We start from the raw sequence: 27,810 nt of genomic DNA, 5'->3' as shown, positions 1-27,810 counted from the left end.
CAAGCTGCCAAAGGCTTTTCCCAAATAACTAGTGTATCCCTGTATTAACAGGCATCACATCAGTAACACATCCAGGAGAACAAAAATAGAATTCAGAAAACAATATCTCAGAGGCCCACCAGATCCTGATTCCTTTATGAAATACTCTATTACAGTGTTGTTGTTGGTTGTGTAGTTGCTAGGTTGTGTCCAACTCTTTCAACCCCATGGACTTTATGTAGCCTGCCAAGCTCCTCTGTCCATGGGATTAATACTGGAGTGGGTTGCCATTTCCTTTTGGAAATGGCAGAATGGGTTTTAAGTGAGCCAATCTGCAAGTATCAGTTACAGCAACTTTGTTAATTATATTGATCATTCAATCTCTTTTTCTTCATTTATCCCTATCTTTCCAAATTCTTTTTCATAGTCTTCTCTATTCCCTGGTAGCTTAGATGGTAAAGAATTAGCCTGCAATGCATGAGACCCAGGTTCAATCTTTGGGTCAGAAAGATCCCCTGGAGAAGGGAATGACAACCCACTCCAGTATTCTTGCCTGGAGAATTCCAGGGGCAGAGGAGCCTGGCGGGCTATAGTCCATAGGGTCACAGAGTTGGACACGACTGAGCGTCTAACATACACACACAATCCTCTTTTCAAATCTTATCTTTTTCTTAGTTCTCTCTAATCACTCTTACCTCTTTCAGGGGTCTTATACCATTTAATTTTTCATCATTTAATTTTATTCCATAAATATACACCCCATCTCACTAAAATTCATAGAAGGCACATCTTATTTTCCTTTGGGATGCTGGACACATAGTGTTTTTTATAATAAAAAGTTTGTGTTTATTTGCCATCTATTGCATAGAAGTCAGAGACTCATTAAAGGCAGACATGCTGTGTCAGTTAGCTTTGAATTCCTCCAGAGCTTATAATAATACCTTGCACAAAGAGATTCAGTACATACTGAACCAAATGAATTCTTGACATTTCCTGGCATCCATATCCCATACCAATTTTAGTTTAATCCAATGGTGAAGACATCTGGCTAAAGAACAGGAAAGATTTTGGCAAAACAAAACACCATTCATTATATTTTTTGAACTAGGAAAGTGTTCATATAGTCTTTGATGTGTCTGGATCTGGATTATATAGTTATATAATATGAACTGAATAATTTTTGATATTCTAAAACCCAATATGTGGTTTGAGGAATAGCTGTTCTCCGAAAGTTTGGATTAATTTGCTGTAGAACTACTCTGAGTCTAGAAACTCTTTGGAGATGTCTTGGTCTGGGTTCTCCATTGAAAAACAGCCTTAAACAAGGACTTGTATACAGATATTTTATCATGGAGGTAATCTCAGGAAGCAGAGGTGAGGGACAAGCAGAAGTGAAGGAAGAGAAGCCAACACAAGGGTGCATCATTGAACTGGTCACCACCTTGGACAACTGAGGCTTCACTCTGCCAGGACCTTGTGAGGAAGGCATGGGGTGCCTTTCAGGACCTTCCCAAAAGCCTGCTAGAGGTAGAGAAGCATTATCTCTCAATTCCTGTCCACTGCTGGCTGAGGGATGCCCCAAAGGGTGTCACCTCCCTGTCCCCACCCTGACATGTTAGGAAGCTCTCAGCAAGGGGTCAGTCTAAGCCCTCACAACCGTTCCCCACAGTGGTCACAAATCAGAGGGCCTGCTGACAGGATGCAAAACAGGGCACACAAATCTTCTGATAGAGGAAAATGGCTTTAATAATCTTGTCTTTTTTTTCCTACATCTTTTGAAATCATTGCATTTTTAATTCAGAAAATTGCACCACTGAAAATTTCATTTTTTTAGGACACAACTGAGTAATCTTTCATTATTTTCCTAATCTTTTCTCTTCACAGACCCTTTTTCCCTTCAAATATTAAGCAACTAGATTTAAAAATGCTAATGTGTTCTCCTGATTTTTAGTTTACTTCTACTTGTATCTTTATTATTTCCTTCCATATTCTTCCCTCATACTTGATTTATAATGTTTTTCTCAGTTATTGAGTTGGCTGCCTACACAATTTTCCCAGTATTTCTCACTTAATAATTGCCTGTGGATTTCTCTGGTGCTCCAGTGGTTAAGAATCCACCTGCTGGCTTCCAGTTCAAGATGGTGGAGTAGAAGGACATGTGCTTGTCTCCTTCTGCAAGAGTACCAAAATCACAACTAGCTGTTGAATAGCCATCAACAGGAGGATGCTGGGACCCACCAAAAAAAGATACCCCATGTCCAAAGACAAAGAAGAAGCTGCATCGAGATGGCAGGAGGGGTGCATTCATGATAAAATCAACCCCCTACCTGCTGGAGAACAATAATACCAAAGAGGTTTCTCACACTGTTGTGAAGGTTTGGACCCCACGTCAGGCTTCCCAGCCTGGGGATCTGACAAAGGGACTGGGAATCCACAGGACTCTGACCTTGAAGGCCAGTGGGATTTGACTGTAAGCCTTCCATGGGACTGCAGGAAACAGATTCCAGTCCTGGAATGTGCACCAGGACCCAGAGGAAAGGAGCAGCGACCCCACAGGAGACACCAACAAAACTACTTGCTAGTACTGGAGGGTCTCCTGCAGACGGTGGGTCAGCAGGGGCTCCACTGGAGGGGGGCACTGGCAGCAGCAGTCCAGGAAGGTCCCACTTGGCATAAGCCCACTTGAAGGTCACCATTAATCCAGGGCTGGGTCAGGCCAAACAACTACCAGGGAGGGAGTGCAACCCCACCCATCAGCAGATAATTGCATTAAACTTTACTGAGCAAGGCCCTGCCCACCAGAGTAAGTCCCAGTTTTTCCCATCGCCAGTCCCTCCCATCAAGAAGCTTACACAAGCCTCTTAGCTTACTCCATCAGAGGGCAGACAGAAGCAGCAAGAAGATCCAGTCTCATAGCTGGCTAGAACAAAAGCTACATTATAGAAAGTTAATCATGATAAAAAAGCAGAAAGTTAGGTCCTAGATGAAAGGACAAGATAAAACCCAAGAAAAACAAGTAAATGAAGTGGAGATAGGCAACCTTCCAGAAAAGCAATTCAGAATAATGATACTGAAGATGATACAGGATCTCAGGAAAACAATGGAGAAGATGCAAGAAATGTTTACTAAAGACCTACAAGATTTAAAGAACAGAGATGAATAATACACTAGAAGGAATCAATAGAGTAACTGAGGCAGAAGAACAGATAAATGACCTGGAGGACATAATGGTAGAAATCACTGCCACAGAACAGAATATAGAAAAAAGAATGAAAAGAAATGAAGACAGCCTAAGAGACCTCTGGGACAACATTAAATGCACCCAGAAGGAGAAGAGAGAGAGAAAGGATCTGAGAAAATATTTGAAGAGATTAAGAGCTGAAAACTTGCCTAACATGGGAAAGGAAATAGTCAAACAAGTCCAGGAAGCACAGAGTCCTAGGCAGGATAAACCCAAGGAGGAGCACAGCAAGACACATAGTAATCAAAGTGACAAAAATGAAAGACAAAGATAAAATATTAAAAGCAACAAGGGAAAAACAACAAATAACGTACAAAGGAACTCCCATCAAGCTATCAGCTGATTTCTCAACAGAAACTCTACAAGCTAGAAGGGAAGGGCATGACATATTTAAAGTGAGGATAGAGAAGAACCTGCAGCCAAGAATACCCAGAAAGACTCTCATTCAGATTTGATGAAGAAATAAAAAACTTTCCAGACAAGCAAAAGTGAAGAGAATTCAGCACCACCAAACCAGCTTTACAACAAATGCTAAAGGAACTTCTCTAGGCAGGAAACACAACAGAAGGAAAGACCTACAGAAAATTAACCCAAACAGTTAAGAAAATGGTAATAGGATCAAATGCACCAACCAAAAGACACAGACTGGCTGGCCAGATGAAAACGTGTGCATGGAGGCACTTCCACTTACCACATCACTCTGCTTGACCCCCCAGATTGTATGTAATTATTTTATATTGTTAGGTTAATCATGTTCCCATTATGACTTGAAATTGTAATTATCTTTTATTTTTGTCTGGCTATTGACTGTGAAAACTGATAAACATCTTTTACTATTGTGATTATGTAACTATTACTCACTCACTGCCATTGTATCATGATTGGTCAACAGAAAAATAATATAGAACTCTGTATCACCAAAAGTACAATTTAATAGAAAAACTTGTAATCACTTTTAAAATTCCAGATGCATATCAGAATTATCTTGGGAGTTTTTGAAAAACAGAAAGCCCAGGTGCTGCTTTTTTCTCCAGAGCTCCAGATGTATTTCTAATGAATAGCCATGTTTAATGGCTGTATGATGATCTTTTCCTTTCATCTAGTTTCACTTTTTCTATTTCATATTCAGTGCTCCCATTTACTCTGTTTTCCAATTTCTTCATCTTTTTAAAAATTTTCTTTCTCCAGCCTTATCAAGCATAGTAGAAAAGTTTTGTATACCTATATAGAAATAATATGTATAACATATTTTAGAAAACATGAATTTTTGCTTAATGAAAAAATGTATGACATTTTGATTCCACTTGTTTGACTTAATATCAGTAGAATGCTATATTTCTAATTAAAAAACATATGCAACAAGCAACGAAAGTTTACTGTATAGCACAGAGAACGACAGTATCTCGTAATAACCTATAATGGAAAATAATTTCAAAAATTAATATATTTGTATATATACAACTGAATCAACTTGCTGTGCACCTGAAACATTGTAAGTCAACTATACTTGAATGAAAAAATTTTTAAATTAAAAAATAAGAAAAAAAAAAATAAGGAATCCACCTGCCAATGCAGGGGACACAGGTTCGATCCCTGGCCTGAGAAGATTCTACATGCCACAGGGCGACTAAGCCTGTGCAGCACGACTACAGAAGCCTGCGCATCCTAAAGCTTGTGCTCCGCAACGAGAAGCCACTGCAGTGAGAAGCCTGCACACTGCAACTAGGGAAAGCCCACGCACAGCAACAAAGACAACAGCCAAAAATAAACAAACAAAATTTTTTTAATTGCCTAATAGATTTTGATGTCATAATTTCCTCCTCTAAATTGTCTGCAAATATCCTCTTCAACCAATAATAATTGAATGTTTACAGATTTTCAGTTAGTAAGTTAAAGTATTTGTTATTAAGTTCTAGTGGTGTTTAAACACCGTTTCCCCTTTCCAATAAATTTTCTTTGGAGATATAACAGTTACGTACTTCAGTACAACAATGTTACATGGGAGATAAAATGTTCATTATACGTCCCTTAATGATTATACCTTTTCTCTGTGATACCTGGGATTCATTTGCTGTTCCACGTACCTAGTAATAACGCTGCCTACCTGCTTCCCATTTGTTCATATATGCCTGTTAGCCTTCATCCATCATTTTATTCTTAATGCTTTGGGGGTTATTTGACATTAGGTATCTATAAGAGAATTTTATTAAGATGTTTCTTTAAAAGAACTGGACACATTTTACAATCTTTTTTTTTTTAATTTTATTTTTAAACTTTATATAATTGTATTAGTTTTGCCAAACATCAAAATGAATCCACCACAGGTATACATGTGTTCCTGCAGTTAATAATTAAGGACTCAAATGAAATAAGTTTTGATATTTTACACAGTATCTATTTCTTCCTCATTGACGAAACTGTGTATCTAAGACAATGTTGTTTTAATATAGCTGATAATATTACAAATAATACTATTAATTGTTATAAACATTCATATATCTTATTTTATAAAGTGTTCAAACTTTTGGAGTTCCCCAGTGGTTCAGTGGTTAGGATTCCATGCTTTCACTGCTGATGGTGCGGGTTCAATCCCTGGTCAGAAGTTAAGACCCTACAAGCCGTGCAACATGATCAAAACAAAGTGCTGAAACTTCCGGTTTGTTTAAAAAAAAAAAAAAAACTTGGGTTTTTTATATTCTGTTGTCAACTTATTGAGTGTTCTTTACATATTCTGGATAAAAGTTATTTGTAAGATCCATGTATACGGAATGTTTTCTCCCAACAGTGGCTTGCATTTTCATTTTCCTAACAATGTTAGGAAATTATTAATTTTGATGACGCCTACTTATAAACTTTTTATGGCTCATGCCTTTATCCTAAAAATTTTTAATCTTTGCTATTTCCAAGTTCATAATGACCTTCTCATGTTTTCTTCTAGAAATGTTTTAGCTTCAGCTCTTTTTATGTTATAATATGACACAGTATAACAAGTGCTGGCAAGGATGTGGAGGAATTGGAACTCTCTACATAGGCAGTAATAGAGTACAGTGGTCCAGCCTCTATCGAAAACAGCTGGGAAGTTCCTCAGAAAACTAAACACAGAATTACCATGTGACCCAACAATACCAGGGCTAGGTATTCACCCAAAGGGATCTGAAAAAGATACTCAAACAAAACTTGTACACAAATGTTCATAGCAGTAACATTCACAATAGTAAAAAAAAAAAAAAAAGGGTAGAAACATATACTATTGAATGGATAGACAAAATGTTGTATATCCATACACTGGACTATTATTCAGCCAAAAAAAAAAGTGGGGGGTGGATTAATTATTGACACATGCTACAAAACAGATGAAACTCCAGAATATTATTCTAAGGGAAAGAAATCACAATGCAAAAGGTCACATATTGCATGATCCCACTTATATTCAGAATAGTAAAATTCATAAAGACAGGAAGCAAATTAGTAGTTGCCAGGGTCTTGGAAAACATGGAAAGAGTGGTAATTGCTTAATGCAAGGTATCCTTTTGGGGTAATGAAAATGTTTTGGAACTAGACAGAGATGGTGGTTGCACAATATTCTGAATGTACTAAATGCTGCTTTAAAACAGTCACTTTTATGTTACATGAATTTTGCCTCAATTAAAAAAAAAAACCTTAAGGAGAAACACAAGACCACAATTATGGTTAGAGTCATCAACAATCCTCTCTCAACAACTGATGGAACAACTAGACAGAAAATCAGCAAGGACATAGGAGAATTCAACAGCACAATCAATCAATAGAATCTAATTGGCATTTATAGAAATTTCAGACATTTAAACATATTTCTAGAACATTTCACCCAAAGTAGCAGAAAACATATTCTTTTCAAATATCCACAGAACAAATTTAAAGGAAATAAAATCATATTGGGCATGTTCTCTGATCACAATGAAATCAAACTATAAGTAACTTATTTTTAAAGAAAAATTTCTGGACATTTAGGGACTACGTAACAGTTTTAAGTAATCCATTGGTCAGAAAAAGGCTCAAGAAAATGAAAACATCAAAGATAATGAAAATGAAAACAACACTGAAACTTGTGAGGTGCAACTGAAACAGCTTTGAGGGAAATTTATAGCATCAAATGTATATATACAGTAAAATGCATTTATAGGGGCATGCCTGGAAAATCCCATGGATGGAGGAGCCTGGTGGGCTGCAGTCCATGGGGTCGCTGAGTCAGACAGGACTGAGCGACTTCACTTTCACTTTTCACTTTCATGCACTGGAGAAGGAAATGGCAACCCACTCCAGTGTTCTTGCCTGGGGAAATCCCAGGGACAGGGGAGCCTGGTGGGTTGCCGTCCAAGGGGTCGCACAGAGTCGGACACGACTGAAGTGACTTAGCAGCAGCATTGTAGGAAACGTCTCAAATCAATAATCTAAGCTACTACACTTCAGAAACCCATAGAAAGGAAGCAGAAGGGAGTAAATAGAGCAGAAATAAATGGAATTGAAAACAGAAAACTAATAGACAATATAAATGAGGCAAAAGGCTGACTCTTTAAAAAAATTAATGAAACTGAAACCATAAAACTCCTACAAAAGAAGAGAATAAGTTCCTCTAAATCAGCCTTGGCAATGAATTTTTGGATTTGACATCAAAAGCAAAATAAACAAACAGGATTACATCAAACTAAAAAGCTTCTGTATAGACAAGAAAATGAAGTTAAAGTCACTCAGTTGTGTCATTCTGTGATCCTATGGACTGTAGCCCGCCAGGCTCCTCTGTCCATGGGATTCTCCAGGCAAGAATACTGGAGTGGGTTGCCATTTCCTTCTCCAGGGGATCTTCCCAACCCAGGGGTTGAACCCAGGTCTCCTGCATTGGAGGGAGATTCTTTACCATCTGAGCTACCAGGGAAGACTACAGACAAGGAAATCATCAACAAAATGAAAAGGCAACCTATGGAATGGCAGAAACATTTGCAAATTCTGTATCTGATAGGAGTTAATGTCTAAAATATATAAAAATGACACAAAACTCAACAGAAAAGAACAAAAAAAATCTGATTAAAAAATGGGCAGAGGATCTGAATAGATGTTTTTTCCAAAGAAGACATACAAATGGCCAACAGGGACAAGAAAAGGTACTCAACGCACCACTAAACATCAGGGAATACAAATCAAAACCAAAAAGAGATATCTGTAATAATGGCTATCATCAAAAAAGAGATAATAGTTGGTGGGTATGTGGAGAAGGGAACTCTTGTCACTGTGGGTAGAAAAGCAAAGCCAATGGTATAGCCATTGATATAGCCAATGGAGATTCCTCAAAAAATTAAAGACAGAACTACCATATGTTCCAGCAATCCCACTTCCAGGTATATATCCAAAGGAAATGAAAACAGGATCTTAACACGGTATATGCACTCCCGTGTTCATTGTGGCATTACTCACAATAGCAAAAATATGGAAACAACCTAACTGTCCATCAACAGATGAATAAACAAAACGTGGTAGAGCTATATAAAGTGGAATATAATTCAGCCATAAAATCATAAAATAATGAAATCCTGCCATTTGTGACAACACAGATGGATCTTGAGCATTTTATGCTAAATGAAATGAGCTGATCAAAGAAAGACAAATACTGCCTGGTAACACGTGGAATCTTAAAAAAAAATGTCAAACTCATTGAAACAGAAAGTTGGAAAGTAGTTGGCAGAGACTGGTGGGTGGGAGAAATAGGAAAAGTTGGTAAAATGGTACGAACTTCCAGCTCTATGACAAATAAGATCTGAGTCTCTAACATAAAACATGGTGACTGTAGTTGAAAACACTTCATTGTATAAATGAAATTTCTGAAGAGAGTAGAACTTAAAAATTCTCATAAAAAATATGTGAAGTGATAGATGTGTTAACTAACTATAGATGGGGAATCTTTTTACAATGTAAATATTTATCAAGTCACCATGATATACACTTTAAATATCTTACAGTTTTATATGGCAATTATACCTCAAGGAAGCTAATTTAAAGAAAGATCAGATAAATCCTAATGTAAGAGTTAAACCTCTTCTGGATTATTTTCTACCAAAATTTATATACCCAAACAAGAGCTATCACTTGCTGAGGCAATGCAAAGTGGAGAAAACAGCTCAAATTCAAAACCTGTAATCCCAGAAACTTACAAAATATGAAATTTTGGTCAGGACAGTTAGCAGAAGTGAAACTGAATATATTTGAAACCTTGAGATTTACACAAGTGAAGGAAAAAAAAAACTGCAAGAAACAGTATTATTTATTGGTCGTACAACCTTATCTTAGTCCATGGCACTATAATTTACCAATATAATTATGGCAACAGTGTGTCCACATCTAGAATGTGGTTGAAAAACAAAACCAGAGCTTGTGGGACTACAGGAGAGAATCACGGGTCGACCAAGCCAGTTAAAGGAGAAATCTAAAATCTACACAGAGGAGAAATGGCATTCTTACAGAAGGGAGAAGTGATTTTTCTTATATGGAAAGACACGAGTCTGCATGGTGACAACTGTTCCTGACTCCTCCATAAAATCTACAGGAAAGGAAGACAGGAGGACTGGACATTGGATAACCAAGCCCACTTGAGAATTAGAGTATAATTAAATACATGAAAGGAGCTGATTGATCTGATCAGTATCTGGCAAACTTCAGTATCCTCCAGAAAACTCAAAAATGGTGTAAGAAAGTGGGCTTCTATTTGAGTAACTGTGACTTATACAATACAGTTAGATTTTATGATAGCCTTAATGCACAGAGTAAAAGGACTTACTGGCAACTTCTGTTAGCAGTAGCTCGACAATCAGTAACTGAGAATTCTGGTGAATGTAGTGGTGGTCTTGGATCTGGTCCTTCTGGGGCATTTCTAAAAGAACTCCCTACAAAGATCCACTTTGTTGACTATCAAGTAAAATAAAAGAACACATTCCAGAGGAAATAATACCCACAGGACTAAGCAAATGCCGCCAGAAAGTGTAGGGTCTGCTCTTCCAGGAGAAGGCCCGGTGACACGCAGTATGTGTGTAACAGATATTCTATTTCCCTGCACAGAGGTGCCTGCTATACTTCCTATCATGCTGTAACAAAATATTAGAATGCCTTAGTAAGACATGTACAGAATTTCAAATAAATACATCAAGTGCAAAAAGAGTTGTTGATATTTACTTAAACGCTAGTGTTTCAATATTTACTTACATAACAAATCGCTGGCCACAGGAGTTAGTCTCTGCAAAACTCCCCCAGTTGATAATGTGTCAACACCCCACTTACATCAACAGACAGATCATCCAGAAAGAAAACCAGTAAGGAAACACAGGCCTTAAACGACACATTAGTCCAGACAGGCTTAACTGATATTTATAGAGCATTCCATTTGAAAGCAGAATATATGTTCTTCTCAACTGCACAAGGAATATTCTCCAGGATAGATCATATGCTGAGCAACAAAAGAAGCTAAATTTAAGAAACTTAAAATCATTATCAAGCATATTTTCTGACCACAATGCTATGAGATTAGAAATCAACTACAAGGGATGTCCCTGGTGGTCCAGTGGTTAGGAATCCACCTACCTATGCAGAGAACACAGGCTCAACTCCAGGTCCAGAAGGATTCCACATGCTAGGGGCAACAAGCCCATGTGTCACAACTACCAAGCCTGGGCTCTAGAGCCCACGAGGCACAACTACTGAAGCCTTCATGCTCTCGAGCCTGTGTGCCACAACTACTGAAGCCCGTGCACCCTAGAGCCCATGCTTTGCAACAAGAGAAGCGGCCACAATGAGAAGTTCATGCACCAAAACTAGAGAGTAGCTCCCACTCGCCACAACTAGAGAAAGCCCATGCCCAGCAATGAAGATCCAGCCCTGCCAAAAAAAAACACCAAGAATCAACTCTAAGAAGAAAACTACAAAAAACACACGGAGACTAAACTATATGGTACTAAACAACTTATGCATCACTGAAGAAATCAAAATCAAAACATTTTAGAGATAAATGAAAATGAAACCCAAATCCAAAATCTATGGGACACAGCAAAAACAGTTTCAAGAGAGAAGTCTACAGTAATACAATCTTACCTCAGGAAACAAGAAAAATCCAAAATAAACAATCCAACACTAGACCTAAAGCAACTAAAGAAAGAACAGATGAAACTCAAAGTTAGTAGGACAGAAATCATAAACATCAGAGCAGAAATGGAGATGAGGGTAACAAAAGAAAAGACTGATGAAACTAAAAGCTGGTTCTTTGAAAAGACAAACTTGGTAAGAGACTACTAGCTGGATGGTTAGAGTTAGTCGCTCAGCTGCGTCCGACTCTTTGTGACCCCTTGGACTGTAGTCCACCAGGCTCCTCTGTCCATGGAATTCTCCAGGCAAGAATACTGGAATATGTCATTCCCTTCTCCAGGGCATCTTCCCAACCCAGGAACTGAACTCGGGTCTTCTGCATCACAGGCAGACTCTTTACAGTCTGAGACACCAGGGACTCAGTAAAGAGACAACTACAAGCAACTGTATGCAAATAAAATGGATAACCTAGAAAAGAAGACAGATTCTTAGAAAAGTAGAACCTTCCAAGACCAAACCAGGAAGAAATAGAAAATATGAACAGACCAACTACAAGTTACTGAAATTGAAACTGTGATTAAAAATATTCCAACAAATCAAAGTCCAAGACCAGATGGCTTCATAGGTGAATTCTAGAAAATATTTAGAGAAGAGGTAATACCTGTGCTTCTGAAATTCTTCCATAAAACTACAGAAGAAGGAACACTCTCAAATTCATTCTATGAGGCCATCACAATCCCAAAGATAACACACACAAAAAGAGAAAATTACAGGTCAATATCTCTGATGAATATAGATACAAAAATTGTCAACAAAATACTAGCAAACCACATCCGATAACACATTAAAAATATCAAACACCATGATCAGGTGGGATTTAACCTAGGGATACAAGGATTCTTCAACATATGTTAATCGATGTGATACACCACACTAAAAAGCTGAAGAATAAAAAAACTGTATATATGACTATCTCAATAGTTGCATAAAAAAGCTTTTGACAATATTCAACACTCATTTATGATAAAAATTGCTCAGAGAGTGAGCACAGAGGGAACCTACCTCAACATAATAAAGGCCATATATGACAAATCCACAGCAAGTATCAATCTCAACAGTGAAAAACTGAAAGCATTTCCAATAAGATCAAGAAGAAAAGAATGTTCACTCTCATCACTTTTATTCAATATACTTTTGTAAATTCTAGCCATGCAATCAAAGAAGAAAAAGAAACAGAAGGAATCCAAACTGGAAAAGAAGTAAACTGTTATTGTTTGCAGATGACACACTATACATAAAAAACCCTAAAGATGCTATCAGAAAACTACTAGAGCTCATCAATGAATCAATTACATTGTAAGTTACAAAGTTAATACATAGAAATCTCTTGCATTTCTATACACTAAAAACAGAAAAATAGAGAAGTTAAGGAAACTATTGCATTTACCATCATATCAAAAAGAATAAAATACCTATGAATAAATTCACCTAAGGAGGCAAAAGACCTGCACTCTGAAAACTATGAGGTAATGATGAAAGAAATCACAGATGACACAAACAGATACCCAGACATACCATAACCTTGGATTGGAAGAACTTATATTGTTAAAATGACCAAACAACCCAAGGGAATTTACACATCCAATGCAATCCCTGTCAAATTATCAATGGCATTTTTCACTGAACTAGAAAAAAATTTTCAGTTTGTATGGAAACACAAAACATCCTGAAGCCAACATAATCCTGAGAAATAAAAATGGAACTGGGGGAGTCAGACTACCTGACTTCAGGTTGCACTACAAAGCTTTAGTCATCAAAGTACGGTAATTGCCCCAAAACAGAAATACAGGTCAATGGACTAGGACAGAAAGCCCAGAAATAAACCTTGCACCTGCAAACAATTAATCTACAACAAGGGAGGCAGGAATATACCATGGAGAAAAGACAGTCTCTCAAATCAGTGATGCTGGGAAAACCAGACAGCTACATGTTAAAAAAAAATGAAGTTAGAATATTCTTTTAATACCTTACACGAAAGTAAACTTAAAATGGATTAAAGACCTAAATATAAGACCAGATACCATAAAACTTTTAAAGGAAAAAATATACAGAACACTCTTTGACATAAACCACAGCAAGGTCTTTCGATTCAACTCCTAGAGTAATGAAAATAAAAACAAAACTCAGACCTAATTAAACTTAAAAGACTTTGCACAGCAAAGGAAACCATAAACAAAATGAAAAGACAACCCACAGAATGGGAGAAAATATTTGGAAACAATGTTACTAACAAGGGGTTTACCTCCAAAATGTATAAACAGTTCATGCAGTTTAACACCAAAAAAAAAAAAAAAAAATCAAAAATGGGTAAATACACAGAAATCTCTTGCAGAGAATTTCAATCAGAAGACATAAAGAGGCATTTCTCAAAAGACGACATACAGATGGCCAAAAAGCACATGAAAAGATGCTCAACATCACTATAACTACAATGAGGTGTTACTTCACATCAGTCACAATGATGATAGTCATCACCATTAGTCTACAAACAGTTAAGTGCTGGACAGGGTGTGAAGAAAAGGAAACCCTCCTTCATTGTTGACAGGAATGTAAATTGGTACAACCACTATGGAGAACAGTATGGAGGTTCTCTAGAAAACTAAAAATAGAACTACCATATGATCCAGCAATCCCACTCCTAGGCATATATCTGGAGAAAATCATAATTCAAAGATATAGGCACTCCAATGTTTTCAGTGCAGGTCTATTTACAATAGCCAAGACATAAAAGCTACCTAAATGGCCATCAACAAAGGAACAGAGAAGGAAGAGAGAGAGAGAGAGAGAGAGAGAGAGAGAGAGAGAGTGTGTGTGTGTGTGTGTGTGTGTGTGTGTGTGTGTGGTGGAATATTACTTGGCCATAAAAAAGAATGAAATAATGCCATTTATAACAACCGGCATGATAGGTATTATCATACTAAGTGAAAAAAAGTCAGAGGGAGACAAATATATCTCTCTTACACATGGGATCTAAAAAAATGATACAAATGAACTTATTTACAAAACAGAAAGAGACCTCAAAATCAAATTTATGGTTACCAAAGGAGAAAGGTGTATACACACACACACACACACACATATATATATAACAGATAACAAGGACCTACTATATAGCACAGGGAACTATATACTCATTATTCTGTAATAATCTAAGTAGTAAAAGAATCAGGAAAAGAATGGATGTATGTATATGCATAACTGAATCACTTTGCTGTATACCTGAAAGTAACACGATATTGTAAATCAACTATACTCCAATATAAAATAAAAATTAACTTAAAATAAATACACAATAAAACACTGAATAAATATTTTTAAACACTAAAAGAATAAAATTCCTAGCCTAGATAGTTTCACTGGAAAAGTCTACCAAATGTTTAAAGAATTAACTAATATCAATTCTAAACAATAAAAAATAGAAGGAAACTTCTCCATTCATTTTATGAAGGCAGTTTACCCTGACACCAGTATACAAAATGAAAACTAAAAACCAATATTCTTTATGAATATGGATGCAAAAACCCTGAAACACATTATTAGAAAATTAAAATCCAGTCACATATTTAAAGACATACACACCATGACCAAGTGGGATTTATTCTAGTGATGCAAGGTGGTTCAGTAACTCCCAAAGTTAATCAATGCAATCAAGCAAGCTAAAGAAGAAACAGCATTTGACAAAATTCAACACCTCTTTATGATAAAAATATTCAGAAAAATAGAAATAGAAGAGAATGTCCTCAACTATAAAAAGAGCATCTACAAAAAACTACAGTTAACATAATGCTTCTCCCCTGAGAGATAACAAAGATGACATCTACTCTCATCATTCATCCAATATAGTGCCAGTGAGTGCTAAAACTTTTAGCCAGTAAAGTAAAACAAAAAAGTAAATAAAAAGTGTAGAGATGGGACTTCCCTGGTGGTCTAGCAGCTAAGACTCTGCCTTCTCACTGCAGGAGGCCTGGGGTTTGATCCCTGGTCATGGAACTAGATCCCACATGCCACAAGTAAAGATCCCATGTACCACAACTAAAGCTAAATAAATAAATATTTTTTTTAAGTGTATAGATAAGAAACCAGGAAATGAAACTGTTCCTATTTGCAGAAGACATGACTATGTATGGAAAAACAAACAAACCAACTCCTACAAACTCCTACAGCTACTAAGTGAATTCAGCAAGGTCATGAGATACAAGGTAAATATATATTTTTTAAAAGTCAATTCACTAGCAATGAGTATGCAGACAATGAAATTAAAACTTAAATTCCATTTACAATCATTCAAAAAACTGAAATACTTTGATGTAAATCTAACAAAACATGTACAAGATTTGTATGCTGAAGAATATAAAACACTGATGAAAAAATTCAAAGATGACTTAAACAGAATTGACTTGAACGATACAGGGGTTAAACCACATAAATTTAGTCAGCTCTCTGTATCCACAGTTCTATATCTGTGGATATCTATATATCCATAGATCTATATCTATATCTGTGGAATCAACCAACCATGGACTGTGTAAACAGTAGATTTTACTACTGAAAAATATCCAAATATAGGTGGACTCACACAACTCAAACCTGTGTTGTTCAAGGGGAAATTGTAAATGAAGAGTCATACCATGTTCCTGGACTATAAGACTCAATATAGTGACCATGTCAATCTTCCCCAAATTGATATTCAGATTTAATTTAATTCCTATCAAATTCCCCAAAGACTATTTGTAGATAGAGTTAAGATTACTCTAAACTTTATATGGAAAGGCTGAGGAATTAGAATAACTAAAACGATCTTGAAGACTTTATAGAGATACAGTAATCAAAACTGTGTGGTCCTCCTGAAGGGATAGGCACATAAATCAACAGACAAAACAGAGATCCCAGGAATATACGCACAAATGTGCTCAGCTTTGTTTAAAATGTGTTTTAAACAAAGTAGCAAAAGTAACTGCGTGTAAGAGAAAAAACCTTTCAACAAACAGTTGCAACTAGACCAACTGGACATAGAAAAGCAAAACAGAAACTGGCCTAAGTCTCATAACCTACAAACAAAAATTAACTGAAGAGGAAATCTTTTAAGGAAAAAAAAAAAAAAGAAAATTCTCTGGGTTCTAGGTAAAGACGTCCTAGAACTGATACTAAAGTTATGGTCCATATAAACAGAAATTGCTAAGTTAGACTTCACAGAAATTGAAAACATTTGCTTTGGAAAAGACAACATGTAGACTAGGAAAAAATATCTGTAAACCACACACCTGACAAAGAACTAGAATACATAAAGGACTCTCAAAATCCTATAATAAATTAACAAAAAACACCCAATTAGAAAACTGACAAATTGTCATAACTTGAGGTCAAATTGTTCAATGCTATATCCCATGGTTTTATGACTAGTTATTTTATATATTAATGAGAAGGAGTATTGAAATATTCAAATATAATTACGGATTTATCTTTCTCCTCTCAGTTTTTTCAGTTTTGCTACAGGTATTGTAGTTGAAGTTTTATTTAAGTTCATACACTTCTAGGGTATTATATCCTCTAGATGAATTTAGCCTATTATCATCATGATTTCTACCCTAACATGCTTTTGATTGGTGTTTGTCTGCATATCTTTCTCCATCCTTTTGTTTTTAAAACATATATGTCTTCATATTTAAATTATGTCTCTTGTAGACAATATAGTTGCATCATGCTTTTTGATGCAGTTTTTTTTTTTATGTTGTCTGGGTCTAGCTCTTTTATCCAGCCTGAAAATCTCTCTTTTAAATGTAGCACTTATACAACACTTACATGTAATGTAACTATCAATATAGTTGGGTTTAAATCTATTACCTTTCTACTGCTTCATCTCAAAATAGTACTCTTCTCTATGTTAACCTGGAGAAGGAAATGGTGACCCTAGTATTCTTGCCTGGAGAATTCCATGGACAGAGGAGCTTGCTGGGCTGCAGTCAGTGGGGTCACAAAGAGTCAACATGACTGAGCAACTAAAGCTTTCACTTTCACTATGTTAATCATTCCCTCAATTTCCAAAACTTACTTCTAGTTTCTTCTTATATATCTCAGCTTGTTCTTCCTGGTATAATTCCTGTCGCACTTGTTCTAAATCTTCACGTTGCCGCAGCATTTCTTCCAACCTCTGAGTCAGCTATTAAAAAAAAAAAAAAAACATGTATAGGAATCAAATTCTATGACAAATATTTAAGAATTTCTCCAGTGTTAAAACAATTATTTTAGTACCATATTTTTAAGCTGTAGTCTTTTTTCTTCACTTTCTTGAACTTTTGCCATTCGATCTTCTTCTCTTTGTTGCTGCAACTTGGCAAACTCTATTATTTTTCTATTTTCTTCTTCCATCTCCTCCCGTTTCTTTTTTCTCCAGAGAGCCTGCTCTTTCTGAAACTCTTCTATATACCTTCGAGTTGTATTCATTTTCTCTAACCTTTGCTGTCTTTCCCTAAAAAGTAATAGTGAGTGCAGTTCTATAGTAACAGAAATAATAATAAAAAAGTAAAAAAAACATGAGTGTCATTTCCTTTAGCTGTCTACCAAGGAAACTGAACAGAAAACAAGTTCTCCTGATATGCATTAAGGAAAAAAAGGTTTAGTCACTGTTACTTAATAAGTATCTCTTAATTATCAATTAATTGTTATACTAACAAAGATAAATAAGACTTGGTCTCAGTTTAGGTCATAACATTTACTGAGGACTTACTGTGTATCAGGCACTTCTTAGGTGGTTTATTCTTCCTGACAAGCCTGAGATAAATCTAACAAATATTTAAGCATGTTTAAGCATGTAAGAAAGTTGGGGCAAACTTACAATTGATCTTCTTCATAGATTTTCCTAACAATTTCATCAATCATGAGTTTCTCTTTCAGCAGCTGCTCATAAGCTTCCTGCTTTTTCTTCTCTTGTTCCTCCAGTTGTTTCTCTAAGTCATGACTGTACTGTGCTTTTGCTTGGTTTCGTTTGTCCTCTGCAGCACTCTCTTCCTTTATTAACCTCTCATGCTCTTCCATCATAGTTCTGGCTATTTCAGCATCACGTTTCTGTTATTAAAACAAAACTCATCTTTCCATTATCAAACCTGAGCAAAATATGACAGAATACTTTTAGCACATGGAACTGAATACTATAAGGCCTATTTCATAAAATATTTTCATCTGTGTAGATAAAAAGCACAGGTAAGTCACTGTCACCTGAGGGGTTTGAATGAAAAGCAAATGAATGAAAAGAAGAGTTTGAATGAAAAGTGGGGTTTGAATGAAAAGCAAACCCTAAAGGCTTTCCTATTTCTTCAAGTAGCTCTCAGGGCAATAAGGAGAATAACTCCACACTTGAAAAACAGTAAGTAAGATTAGAAGTGCTTCATTAATAATTTTGTTAATTTCTAAAGCAACAGTCATCTTCCTCATCTATTTAAAAGTTGATGTAGGTAATTTTCACAAATTTTAGCTCCACTGGGTACTGGCTGCTATTTGGAGTAAGGATGGTGCTATCTTTTTTATACCTGTCTGCTATTAAATATAGCTCTGAGCAACTCAAGTTCTCTCAGCCTAAATTTTCTTTGCTGCCAGTGGCCTTTGAAATGTCCCCTTTCTCATTTATTAAAGGCCCTTTGAAATAACTTTAACTTAAAAAAGGGGTCACATACAACACTGTGTCTGTTTTCTGAGGTTTTAATTCAATCTTCAAGACCATTCCTTCTGAATGAGACACAATCCTGCATCTTGAATGAGTTACCTTGATTTTTTTGAGCATTTTGAAATCATTTAACAAAATGGTTTAACGTATATACACTGGGGCAGTTTAAAAAGTTATCCTTTACCATTATGATCACATCCCAAATGCTAGAATGGTTAGCAGTATCAAACACAAAATAAGAAACAGATAAAAATATGAAGGTGAACAGTGGCTATCATCAAAAGATCCACAAACAATAAATGCTGGAGACGGTGTAGAGAGAAGGGAACTTTCCTCACTGTTGGTGGGTATGTAAATTGGTGCTGCCACTATGGAGAACAGTATGGAGGTTCCTTAAAAAACTAAAATAGAGCTACCATATGACCTTGCAATCCCACTCCTGGGCGCATTTCAGGAGAAAAACATGATCCAAAAGATTACATGCACCCCAATGTTCATTGAAGCATTACTTACAATAACCAAGACATGGAAGCAACCTAAATGTCCACCAACAGAGGAATGGATAAAGATGTGGGACATATATACAACGGAATATTACTCAGCCATTAAAAAGAATGAAATAATGCTACTTGCAGGAACATGCATGGACCTAGACAGTGTCATACTTAGTGAAATAAGTTAAACAGAGAAGGAAAAATATCATATGACATTCCTTATACACGGAATCTAAAAAGAAATATTACAAATGAACTTACTAAACAGAAAAAGATGCACAGAGAATGAGCTTATGTTTGCAGCAGCAGAAAGAATAGTTAGGGAGTTTGGGGTGGACATGTTTACACTACCATATTTAAAATGGATAACCAACAAGGACTTACTGTATAGCATAAGGAACTCTCCTCAATGTTATGTGGCAGCCTGGATGGGAGGGGAGTCTGGGAGAGAATGGATACATGTCTATGCATGGCTGAGTACCTTCAATTTTCACTTGCAACTATCATACTTGCTAATTGGCTACACACCATAAAAAATAAAAAGTTTAAAAAAATAAAATATAAAGGCTAATGTTAATGCTAATTAAAAGACACTTAGTTCCAAAGAATAGCAAGGAGAGATAAGAAAGCCTTCCTCACCGATCAATGCAAAGAATAGAGGAAAATAGAGACTAGAGATCTCTTCAAGAAAATTAGAGACCCCAAGGGAGCATTTCATGCAAAGATGGGCTCAATAAAGGACAGAAATGGTAGGGACCTAACAGAAGCAGAAATTATTAAGAAGAGGTGGCAAGAATACACAGAAGAACTATACAGAAAACATCTTCACGACCCAGATAATCAGAATGGTGTGATCACTCACCTAGAGCCAGACATCCTGGAATGTGAAGTCAAATGGGCCTTAGGAAGCATCACTATGAACAAAGCTAGTGGAGGTGATGGAATTCCAGTTGAGCTATTTCAAATCCTGAAAGATGACGCTGTGAAAGTGCTGCACTCAATATGCCAGCAAATTTGGAAAACTCAGCAGTGGCCACAGGACTGGAAAAGGTCAGTTCATTCCAATCCCAAAGAAAGGCAATGCCAAAGAATGCTCAAACTACCGCACAATTGCACTCATCTCACACGCTAATAAAGTAATGCTTAAAATTCTCCAAGCCAGGCTTCAGTAATACATGAACCGTGAAGTTCCAGATGTTCAAGCTGGTTTTAGAAAAGGCAGAGGAACCAGAGATCAAATTGCCAACATCTGCTGGATCATGGAAAAGGGAAGAGAGTTCCAGAAAAACATCTATTTCTGCTTTATTATTGACTATGCCAAAGCCTTTGACTGTGTGGATCACAATAAATTGTGGAAAATTGTGAAAGAGATGGGAATACCAGACCACCTGACCTGCCTCTTGAGAAACCTGTATGCAGGTCAGGAAGCAACAGTTAGACTGGACATAGAACACAGACTGGTTCCAAATAGGAAAAGGAGTACATCAAGGCTGTATATTGTCACCCTGCTTATTTAACTTATATGCAGAGTACATCATGAGAAATGCTGGGCTAGAGGAAGCACAAGCTGGAATCAAGATTGCCAGGAGAAATATCAGAAACCTCAAATATGCAGATGACACCACCCTTATGGCAGAAAGTGATGAAGAACTAAAGAGCCTCTCAAAAGTGAAAGAGGAGAGTGAAAAAGTTGGCTTAAAGCTCAACATTCAGAAAACGAAGATCATGGCATCTGGTCCCATCACTTCATGGGAAATAGATAGGGAAACAGTGGAAACAGTGTCAGATTTTATTTTTGGGTGCTCTGAAACCACTGCAGATGGTGATTGCAGCCATGAAATTAAAAGATGTTTACTCCTTGGAAGGAAAGTTATAACCAACTTAGGCAGCATATTAAAAAGAAGAAACATTACTTTGCCAACAAAGGTCCGTCTAGTCAAGGCTATGGTTTTTCCAGTGGTCATGTATGGATGTGAGAGTTGGACTATAAAGAAAGCTGAGCACCGAAGAATTGATGCTTTTGAACTGTGGTGTTGGATAAGACTCTTGAGAGTCCCTTGGACTGCAAGGAGATCCAACCAGTCCATTCTAAAGGAGACCAGTCCTGGGTGTTCATTGGAAGGACTGATGTTGAAGCTGAAATTCCAAATCTTTGGCCACCTGATGTGAAGAGCTGACTCATTTGAAAACACCCTGATGCTGGGAAAGATTGAGGGCAGGAGAAGAAGGGGAGACAGAGGATGAGATGGTTGGATGGCATCATCGACTCGATGGACATGGGTTTGGGTGGACTCTGGCAGTTGGTGATGGACAGGGAGGCCTGGTGTGCTGCAGTTCATGGGGTTACAAAGAGTTGGATATGACTGAGCGACTGAACTGAACTCCTTGGAAGGAAAGTTATGACCAACCTAGACAGCATGTTAAAAAGCAGAGACATTACTTGTTCAAAAAAGGTCCCTCTAGTCAAGGCTATGGTTTTTCTAGCAGTAGTGTATAGATGTGAGAGTTGGACTATAAAGAAAGCTGAGTGCCAAAGAATTGATGCTTTTGAACTGTGGTGTTGGAGAAGACTCTTGAGAGTCTTTTGGACTGCAAGGAGAGCCAACCAGTCCATCCGAAGGGAAATCAGTCCTGAATATTCATTGGAAGGACTGATGCTGAAGCTGAAGCTCCAATACTTTAGCCACCTGATGTGAAGAACTGACTCATTCGAAAAGACCCTGATGCTGGGAAAGATTGAAGGCAGGAGGAGAAGGGGACGACAGAGGATGAGATGGTTGGACGGCATCACTGACTCAGTGGACATGAGTTTGAGTGAGCTCCGGGAGTTGGTGATGGACAGGGAGGGCTGATGTGCTGAGCTTCATGGGGTCGCAGAGTCAGATACAACTGAGTATTTGAACTGATGTAAATGCCATTCCTGATCTAATTGATGCCTTTAACATATACACTGTAAATGTTACTTGACTCAAATTCTTTCTTTCCTCTGCTTTCTTAGCACATATTGTACTAGGCTCTACAGGAAAAATATGACATGACAAAACATGTTTGTACAAATGTACACACACTTAAAGAAATACAATAATCTTATTTCACAAATAAGAAAACTAAGGCTAAGAGACACAGCCAAAACTAGCACCTAAATATCCTGACACCTAGTCAAGTCTAAGAGTATTCAATTTAATTTTTGTGGCTCAACTTTATTTAGAAAATAACAAGTATTTCAATAGCCAGAGTAAATATCTACAATTGCCTTGAATAACTTCAATTATCAAAATAATTAAAACTGCTATCTACTGTTCAAACTGTACATCATGTTCTACCTTATTTTTGAAAGGGTAGAATATGGCGTTTAGAGTGACATTTCCTTAGCCTCTCTTACCATCTGCCACACCAAAGGCTATCATTGTTAACAGCATGCTGTACAACCCTATAGATTTTTTCTGTACTAACATACATGCACACTTGTGTCACAACAGCCAGAAACTGTTCTTATCTGAGGCTTATATAACACTGCACTGGTTAAGTGTTTTGATATCACCCATCTAACTGTATGTGTTTGTTGATATACACAACACATATGTATGTGTGTATACAGATATCCACAGATGTTGTATACACATACCTATTTGCACAGGTTTTCAAAAATAAAAATGGTCTATAAAATGGTCAATAAAATTTATTATTTTCCGACATGTTTTTTCACAACTTGCTTTTTTTCCTCTTAATATAGAATATATTCTGGCCAATTTTAAAAGCCAGAATATTTGCCTTTACCTCTGTGTGTGTGTGTGTCTGTGTTCAGATATGTCTGATTTCTTTGCAACCCCATGGACTATAGCCTGCTGGGCTCCTCTGTCCATGGGATTTTCCAGGTAAGAATACTGGAGTGGGTTACCATTTCCTACTCCAGAGGATCTTCCCAATCCAGGGATTGAACCTGTGCCAACTGCATTAGCAGGCACATTCTTTACCTGCTGAGCCACCAGGGAAGCCCTTCTTTTTAATAGCTGTAAAACATCTCTGAAAGGGATCTAGGAGAGAGGGAACTCTGCTATTAAAATGCGCTACAAAATAATAGAGAAATGAGGGTGAGGGAACTTAAAAGACTATGTAATACTGCCATCAGACTTCTTCATCTATGTCTAGCCTTTCTGAGTGACAACAAAAATTCAAGTGATGATGTACATCCAGCTTGTAAGGGTTAATAAACCCTATTTTAAACTGTGTAATACTACTGCTGAGTGTGTTTGAAACTCCTTTGCCCAAGAGTAACTACTACCAATAATTATGGGTAGTAGGTCAGGAGTAAGGAAAGAGGATAAAATTAGAGGAAATCATGAAAAGAAAAGATTTCTGTTTACAAAACAGAAAAGTTACCCACCTAAAGTTATAGTTGATTTTTTAAAATATAAATTTATTTATTTTAATTGGAGGTTAATTACTTTACAATATTGTATTGGTTTTGCCATACATCAACATGAATCTGCCACGGGTGTACACATATTCCTCATCCCGAAGCCCCCTCTCTCCTCCCTCCCTGTACCATCCCTCTGCGTTGTCTCAGTGCGCCAGCCTCAAGCATCCAGTATTATGCATTGAACCTGGACTGGCGATTCATTTCATATATGATATTATACATGTTTCAATGCCATTCTCCCAAATCATCCCACCCTCTCCCTCTCCCACAGAATCCTAAAGACTGTTCTATACATCTGTGTCTCTTTTGCTGTCTCGCATACAGGGTTATCGTTACCATCTTTCTAAATTCCATATATATGCGTTAGTATACTGCATTCATGTTTTTCTCTCTGGCTTACTTCACTCTGTATAATAGGCTCCAGTTTCATCCACTTTATTAGAACTGATTCAAATGTATTCTTTTTAATGGCTGAGTAATACTCCATTGTGTATATGTACCACAGCTTTCTTATCCATTCATCTGTTGATGGACATCTAGGTTGCTTCCACGTCCTGGCTATTGTAAACAATGCTGCGATGAACGATTGAAATGAAAAGAATAAAATACTTAGAAATATATCTACCTAAAGAAACTAAAGACCTATATATAGAAAACTATAAAACACTGGTGAAAGAAATCAAAGAGGACACTAATAGATGGAGAAATATACCATGTTCGTGGATCAGAAGAATCAATATAGTGAAAATGAGTATACTACCCAAAGCAATCTATAGATTCAATGCAATCCCTATCAAGCTACGAACGGTATTCTTCACAGAGCTAGAACAAATAATCTCACAATTTGTATGGAAATACAAAAAAACATCGAATAGCCAATGCAATCTTGAGAAAGAAGAATGGAACTGGAGGAATCAACCTGCCTGACCTCAGGCTCTACTACAAAGCCACAGTCATCAAGACAGTATGGTACTGGCACAAAGACAGACATATAGATCAATGCAACAAAATAGAAAGCCCAGAGATAAAGCCACGCACATATGGACACCTTATCTTTGACAAAGGAGGCAGGAATATACAATGGAGTAAAGACAATCTCTTTAACAAGTGGTGCTGGGAAAACTGGTCAACCACTTGTAAAAGAATGAAACTAGAACACTTTCTAACACCATACACAAAAATAAACTCAAAATGGATTAAAGATCTAAACCTAAGACCAGAAACTATAAAACTCCTGAGGAGAACATACGCAAAACACTCTCCGACATACATCACAGCAGGATCCTCTATGACCCACCTCCCAGAATATTGGAAATAAAAGCAAAAATAAAAAACAAATGGGACCTAATTAACCTTAAAAGCTTCTGCACAACAAGGAAACTATAAGCAAGGTAAAAAGACAGCATTCAGAATGGGAGAAAATAATAGCAAATGAAACAACTGACAAACAACTAATCTCAAAAATATACAAGCAACTCCTGCAGCTCAATTCCAGAAAAATAAATGACCCAATCAAAAAATGGGCCAAAGAACTAAATAGACATTTCTCCAAAGAAGACATACAGATGGCTAACAAACACATGAAAAGATGCTCAACATCACTCATTATCAGAGAAATGCAAATCAAAACCACTATGAGGTATCATTTCACGCTAGTCAGAAGGGCTGCGATCCAAAAGTCTACAAGCAATAAATGCTGGAGAGGGTGTGGAGAAAAGGGAACCCTCTTATGCTGTTGGTGGGAATGCAAACTAGTACAGCCACTATGGAGAACAGTGTGGAGATTCCTTAAAAAACTGGAAACAGAACTGCCTTATGACCCAGCAATCCCACTGCTGGGCATACATACTGAGGAAACCAGAATTGAAGGAGACACATGTACCCCAATGTTCATTGCAGCACTGTTTATAGTTGATTTTTTGAACATTTAAAAAATAAAAAATTTAACAGCATTCTAAAATACACTGATCATCAGAGGCAGACACACTGAAACCATACTCACAGAAAACTAGTCAATATAATCACACTAGGACCACAGCCTTGTCTAACTCAATGAAACTAAGCCATGCCTGCGGGGCAACCCAAGAAGGGCAGGTCATGGTGGAGAGATCTGACAGAATGTGGTCCACTGGAGAAGGGAATGGCAAACCACTTCAGTATTCTTGCCTTGAGAACCCCATGAACAGTATGAAAAGGCAAAATGGTAGGATACTGAAAGAGGAACTCCCTAGGTCAGTAGGTGCCCAATATGCTACTGGAGATCAGTGGAGAAATAACTCCAGAAAGAATGAAGGGATGGAGCCAAAGCAAAAAGAATACCCAGCTGTGGATGTGACTGGTGATAGAAGCAAGGTCCAATGCTGTAAAGAGCAATATTGCATAGGAACCTGGAATGTCAGGTCCATGAATCAAAGCAAATTGGAAGTGGTCAAACAAGAGATGGCAAGCGTGAATGTTGACATTCTAGGAATTAGCGAACTCAAATGGACTGGAATGGGTGAATTTAAATCAGATGACCATTCTATCTACTACTGCGAGTATGAATCCCTCAGAAGAAATGGAGTAGCCATCATGGTCAACAAAAGAGTCTGAAATGCAGTACTTGGATGCAATCTCCAAAACGACAGAATGATCTCTGTTTGTCTCCAAGGCAAACTGCCTGGAGCCGGCATATTGCATATTGAGTGCAGCACTTTCCACAGCATCATCTTTCAGGATCTGGAATAGCTCAACTGGAATTCTATCACTGCTGGGAGCCAGCGTGAGGAACTCCGCCCGTGGCAAAGGTCATGAGGAAGGAGGCTCGGCATACGCAAAGGCGGGATCGAGCCTCAGGAGTCCCCCTGGAAATTCTTGAGCATCTACCCCCAAACCAGAGTCTGCCTACTTTCTGCTTTGTGCTTTCACCTACACCTCTGACTTTACGAGAGCTGTCCCCCACTACCTCTCTCTGAAAAAAGAGTTAACTTACAGCTCGAGTTAATAATTCCTGGGTGTGACAGTGTTTCAACCTACAAACTCCTTTGGAAGTCCTCTAGCCTGCCTGAATAGGTTTTTCTGGCCACATGTGATTGTTCAGAGCCTCCCAACTGTGAGAGGCAGGAGATGTTCTAAACTGTCTAAACACAGATTCCTTTGAGTAGTTAAAAGATTGATTAGAAATTGTATTGGTGAAGGATTTTTCACTTATTGGGCCAATGTTTGCTGCTTAGTCTCCATACCCCTTACCTACTGTGTCCTTGGCAGTGTATTGATTGATATAATGGGTGTATAGAAATGTAAGTAGTAGCCTCAATGTTTGTAACCTTGGACCCTTGAGTTAATTCTTTTCTTGACTGAGCCCACCTTACCTTTGCCCTATAGGAATGCAACTCTATCCAATGCTTTTGGAGGGTGGCGTCTGCCTAATCACCTTTAGAGAAAAATAAGTTTTCTGAAGAAAGGGTCTTAAAATGTTAACAGGCCTCCGGGCCAGCAGATGATGCAAATCACCTAAACTTTTGCATATGATAAGTTTGATGGAAGAAAGCCTGGCTTACTGCATGACTCTACCCCTTCCCCCATTATCCTCTATGCATAACTTAAGGTATAAAAACTACTTTGAAAAATAAAGTGCGGGCCTTGTTCACTGAAACTTGGTCTCCCCATGTCGTTCTTTCTCTCACCTTCTGGCTGAATTATTCAGCCTCTTTTCTCCACTGAATTTCCTCACTGAGCTATCCTCATTCTATTACTCTTTATATCTTTGATGAATATTTAAATAAATAGGTCGCTGATGCCATCTCTCCTTCGAATACCCTGGATCAGCAGGGGCTGGACCCCGGCAGCAAACCATTCAATATCACAGTAATCCAAGTCT

At 37.3% G+C, this 27,810-nt stretch overlaps 1 protein-coding gene across 4 annotated transcripts in view; it reads right to left on the bottom strand.

Annotated features, from left to right (window-relative positions):
* MNS1 (meiosis specific nuclear structural 1) overlaps positions 1–27,810 on the bottom strand; it is a 173,673-nt gene that overhangs the window by 12,002 nt on the left and 133,861 nt on the right. For all 4 annotated transcript variants that reach the window (XM_061431196.1, XM_061431197.1, XM_061431195.1 and 1 more), the window contains 3 exons: positions 18,213–18,442; positions 17,630–17,846; positions 17,430–17,537 (listed from right to left, as the gene is read on the bottom strand). In XM_061431196.1, the coding sequence (XP_061287180.1) occupies positions 17,430–17,537; positions 17,630–17,846; positions 18,213–18,442 (555 nt within the window). The remainder of the gene's footprint in view (positions 1–17,429; positions 17,538–17,629; positions 17,847–18,212; positions 18,443–27,810) is intronic.

Source organism: Bos javanicus, chromosome 10, assembly GCF_032452875.1.
Source record: "Bos javanicus breed banteng chromosome 10, ARS-OSU_banteng_1.0, whole genome shotgun sequence".
NCBI classification, from domain to species: domain Eukaryota; kingdom Metazoa; phylum Chordata; class Mammalia; order Artiodactyla; family Bovidae; genus Bos; species Bos javanicus.
The sequence above is the reverse complement of the archived record's forward strand: the minus strand, read 5'-3'. Positions and strand labels throughout refer to the sequence as shown.